The 5000-nt window shown below is 42.0% G+C and overlaps 1 protein-coding gene across 1 annotated transcript in view; it reads right to left on the bottom strand.

Moving 5' to 3' along the window:
• LOC135106935 (putative neural-cadherin 2) overlaps positions 1-5000 on the bottom strand; it is a 30835-nt gene that overhangs the window by 14301 nt on the left and 11534 nt on the right. The window contains exons 6-8 of the mRNA XM_064016391.1: positions 4196-4284; positions 3368-3529; positions 1599-1790 (exon numbers count right to left, since the gene is read on the bottom strand). Of these exons, the coding sequence (XP_063872461.1) occupies positions 1599-1790; positions 3368-3529; positions 4196-4284 (443 nt within the window). The remainder of the gene's footprint in view (positions 1-1598; positions 1791-3367; positions 3530-4195; positions 4285-5000) is intronic.

The raw sequence follows: 5000 nt of genomic DNA, 5'->3' as shown, positions 1-5000 counted from the left end.
TTCAGTAGCACCCCACTGGCCAGAGTCATCTAAGTTTTTATAAGCAGAGGTCATCCATGGAAAAAAATATGTTCTATTCAGTTTTCAGAATTCTATATGAAAGATTGTTGAGCTTAAACAAAAAAAATAAAAAAATAAAAAAAATGCAAAACATCAAACTTCTATGGATAGCTTTACAAAACTGAAAAAAAAAACCTTGTTGAGATCTATGCAAATGAAAAGACTCAGGAAACAAGAGGTGGAGAAAATCGGTGAAAGTTTTAAAAGATATTCAGACATTTACGATAAAAAAAGAGAAACTGCCACTATTTCTTTCTCTTATAAAAGCACTGCGATGAATTACATACGCGAATATACACATGATAGAGAGAGAGAGAGAGAGAGAGAGAGAGAGAGAGAGAGAGAGAGAGAGAGAGAGAGAGAGAGAGAGAGAGAGAGAGAGAGAGAGAGAGAGAGAGAGAGAGAGATGAATTACATGCGCGAATATACACATGATATATATATATATATAGAGAGAGAGAGAGAGAGAGAGAGAGAGAGAGAGAGAGAGAGAGAGAGAGAGAGAGAGAGAGAGAGGAGAGAGAGAGAGAGAGAGAGAGAGAGAGAGAGAGAGAGAGAGAGAATACGTAGGATGTTGATTTTGTCTTTCTGTAATCTACAAAATTACCTAGCAGACTGCAGTGGATAAGGAAATGTCTAAAAAAAAAAAAAAAGAAGTATCCTAAGCTACATCATTATTTAAGAGATCGTAGGAAAGAAAACAAGCTACGAATTTATTGAGTAAACTGTAGTGCAAAAACAAGTAAAAAAAAGAAAGTGTCTCTAGGAAAAAAAATTAGGATTGAAAAAGTTTAAAATTGAAAGGGTGAAAGAATTAGAGGGCACGAATATAACTGGGTCAGCTTGAGAGAGAGAGAGAGAGAGAGAGAGAGAGAGAGAGAGAGAGAGAGAGAGAGAGAGAGAGAGAATTATGGAGTGATAGCATCTCTTGATCTCCTAGAAAACGGTGTATTAGTGCTTTTACTGATTATTATAGTTATTGTTAGTGATTTTACTTATAGAAACGTAGGTATCTATTCATTTATTAATTTTTGGTGCAAGAAGTGCTCTGGCCAAGGGTAACAAAACTGATGAAAAAGATAGAAAGAAAGAAAAAAAAAGAGAAAAGAAAAAGCCCAGTAAAGGTGCCAGTCCCTCAAGAAAACATTTCCAATACATGTCCAAAAGTACCTGGGGAATGAGTCTTTTGAAACGTCTCTCTGGAAATAGAGCAGTATATGTCGTTCAAAAAAAAAAAGAGAAAATCCACTAAACGCGCCAGTTCCAGAGAAAACAATTCAAAGACAAGACCAGAAAAGACTTGGAGTGTTTTGAAGCCTCCCTCTTGAAACAAAAAAAAAAAAAAAAAAAAAAACCACAGAAGAGCAGATGTAATTTTAAGAAAGGAAAGAAAGAAAAGGGTAATTAAAAATGCTAATTCCAAAGAAAAATAATTTGAAGTAAAGACCACAATTACCTGACAAGTGCGTGTCATGTAATCTCCCTCTTGAAACAAAACAGCAAATGTAATTTTAAGCACAGTTGCATTTATCCCCTACCTGGCAGCGTGGAGTCTGTGCCACCGCCCGTCTGCCAGCTGCACGTGGGCCAGGCACAACGTCCGGGGCGGGGCAGGATGCAGCTGTAACAACACACAGGCTCGCCCACCCGACAGCTGCAGCCCGAACCGATCCCCGCCACCCTCTGACGACAACACCACCAAGTCCCCGTCCGCCTTTCGTGTTCTGAACCTGCAATGTGTACGTAAAAAGAGGGGATGGATGGGGAAGATATGTATCTGTCTGTCTGTCTCTGTCTGTTAATCTGTCTGTCTGTCTGTCTGTCTGTCTCCCTGCCTGTCTATCCATTCATCTATCTATCTATCTATTTATCCACCTCCCTTTGTAACCATCTATATACATACAGGTCTTTCCATTTGTATGTTTACCAATGTCAATTTGTGTGTGTGTGTGTGTGTGTGTGTGTGTGTGTGTGTGTGTGTGTGTGTGTGTGTGTGTGTGTGTGTGTGTGTGTGTGTGTGTGTGTGTGTGTGTGTGTGTGTGTGTGTGTGTGTGTGTGTGTGTGTGTGTGTGTGTGTGTGTGTGTGTGTTAGGTTTTCATCATCTATTTCCTCCAATACCAAAAAAAAAATAAAGCACAAAAACTGGACATTCGCAATCCACGTTTCACATTTGTTTTCCTTCCACCATATTCGCACCGCATCACTTCATTGAGCCTCAGTGACGCCGCCTGCAGCAGTTTCTATCTAGATCGAGATGCACCAGCCCCGAGTGTGCCAATACTGGCGCTGATGAATACGACCAGGAGTCAATAACAAACATCTATCACTTGACCGTAAAACAAAGAGAGCTGTAGAAGGAACTACACAACCATACTTTTATGCATCTGCCTTACTAATGGGAACAGACTCTCTTGTTCTAAACTTGAGCGGAAGAATAATATAATCTGGTGATTATAACCGGAATAAGGACTCTGCTCAAAGGGAAATACTCAGTACTCATACAATGGGATATGCATCTTTTTATATGAGGGCTCTGGCCAAGAACAACAAAAAAGGCTGAAAAAAAGACTCACTGAAGGTGCCAGTCCCCCAACAATAGTCAAAAGTATCATCGAAAGTCACGAGATAAAGTGATGAAATCCCTCTTCGTCACGTATTCTTTAACGCTTTGTTCTCTCATAAGGACTACTTATTTTCAAAGGCCACATAAATCAGTCAGATTCTTATGATGACTTGCTTCTCATTACCGATGCAAAATCCTTGTTGAATTATCGCTAGAATGAAGAGACCCTTCAAAACCCTGAAAACTTCCACGAGAACTTGTCCAGCATCAGCTACTCTGAGCCACCGAGGGGCTTGAGACTGTAGACCCTAACTTGGCACACCTATAGCTTGTTCAACATCAGCCATTCTAAGGACCATATTCTGAAACATTTCTGCTCCGCACCTCGACTACATTCAAAAGGCTCCTGTCGAAGTGACACGGGTTTTTAAGGGTGTTCTTATTGTTCTGGTGATAGATTAACAAGATTTCTATATTATTAACTGGAGAAACATGCTTGAGAACTCGGCTAATCATCTCTGTGGCTTTTGAAAATAGTAGTTTCTGAATAAGGGAGTAAGATTTCTATAAAGGGTGTTTTTACGGTTTGGGTGGCAGATTAACTAAATTTCTATATTATTAACCGGAGAAACACTCTTGAGAATACGATTTATCATCTCTGTAGCCTTTGAAAATAGCATTTTCTGGATAAGGGACTAAGAGGAAACGTTTAAAAATGTGAACTCTTGCGTGACGTGCTGTACCTGAGGCTGATGGACGTGGTGTAGCCGAGGGGCGAGAAGGACAGGGCGAGCCGGACAAAACTGTGGAGGTGGAAGGTGGATGGCGTCGTGCGTGTGGAACAGTCAGCTCCCGTCCACCCGGAGTCACACTCACACCTCGCCGCGCCCGCCTCCACCCGACACCTGGAGGAGGAACACGTGAACACCACACACACACACACACACATACTCAAGTGGTATTTAATTTCCTACATGAGGATAATTAGGGAAGATGAGTTGCTGTTGATTTTTAATTTGTAACGTAAAAGAGAAAAGGGCGTATTTTACGTATACTGCGGCAAAAAAATAAAATAAAATAAATAAATAATAATAATAATAATAATTTGCTACAGTATATCACTGCATCTTATTTATGCATCGTCAACGCTTACAAAATCGCCTACCGATATTGCTGCTGCTGCTGCTACTACTACTACTACTACTACTACTACTACTACTACTACTACTACTACTACTACTACTACTACTACTACTACTAGAGTCTTAACGCAAGAAACACCAAGCAAAAAAGAAGGAAGAATATGCGACAGCAAAAATGAAAAAAAAAAAGAAGAAATGCAAGAGGAAAGATGGAAGGAAGGAAGATAGAAGGAACAGACGAGGGAGGAATAATATAAACATGAAAGCAGGTACCAAGATTACAATAAACTATCAAAACATGACAGATATGAGACAACAAGAGACCACTGAGGAGAATAGCAAGATACGGTGGACGCAAAAGATCGTGTGACACTGCTACGACATACCACCACCACCACCACCACCGCCACCACCACCACAGTAACACACCTGCCGTAGGAGCCACAGTAGGGGCTGTTCGCGGGGCACTCGGCGGCAGCACACCCCGGAACACTGCCGCTGCTAAGGACGCCCGCCCCCTAGGTCCATAAGCTGCAGGAGGCGTTGGGGGGAGGGAGAGGGAGCGGGAAGGAACATACTAAGTAACGTGTGAAGGAAAATGCTGGACGTGCAGAAGAGAACAAGGCTATTAATAAAAGTTTTACGGCGGAGTGATAAATTATCCAGAAGGTGTGTGTGTGTGTGTGTGTGTGTGTGTGTGTGTGTGTGTGTGTGTGTGAGTGTAAAGCTGATCTCTCTCTCTCTCTCTCTCTCTCTCTCTCTCTCTCTCTCTCTCTCTCTCTCTCTCTCTCTCTCTCTCTCTCTCTCTCTCTCTCTCTCTCTCTCTCTCGGGGAGGGAGGAAGGTGGGAGGGCAAGTGATGTGTGTAAACAGTACACATAAAATGAAAGAAAATATGATAATTAGCCATTAAAAAGACGGCACATTACGAGCTTAACCACCCTGTAAAAATACACACACACACACACACACACACATATATATATACACACACACACACATACACACATGACTCTATCGTACTCTCTGCCGTATCCTAAACATCACAGGAAGCTGGCAGGCAGACGGGCAGACAGGTAGACTAGTCGGTGCAGGACAGTCCACACGGGGCAGAGAGAGCAGGCCGTCCCTTCAGCCTGTTAAGTGGCCTACTGTTATTATTCATTCCAAACTCGGTGAGGGATCAACAGCACGCCTCTCCAGCACCTCTGAATTTACCTCCTTCCCTCGCTTGG

The sequence above is a fragment of the Scylla paramamosain genome, chromosome 2, assembly GCF_035594125.1.
Source record: "Scylla paramamosain isolate STU-SP2022 chromosome 2, ASM3559412v1, whole genome shotgun sequence".
Taxonomy (NCBI): Eukaryota; Metazoa; Arthropoda; class Malacostraca; order Decapoda; family Portunidae; genus Scylla; species Scylla paramamosain.
Note: the sequence above shows the minus strand (reverse complement) of the source record. Positions and strands in the feature narration are given on the sequence as shown.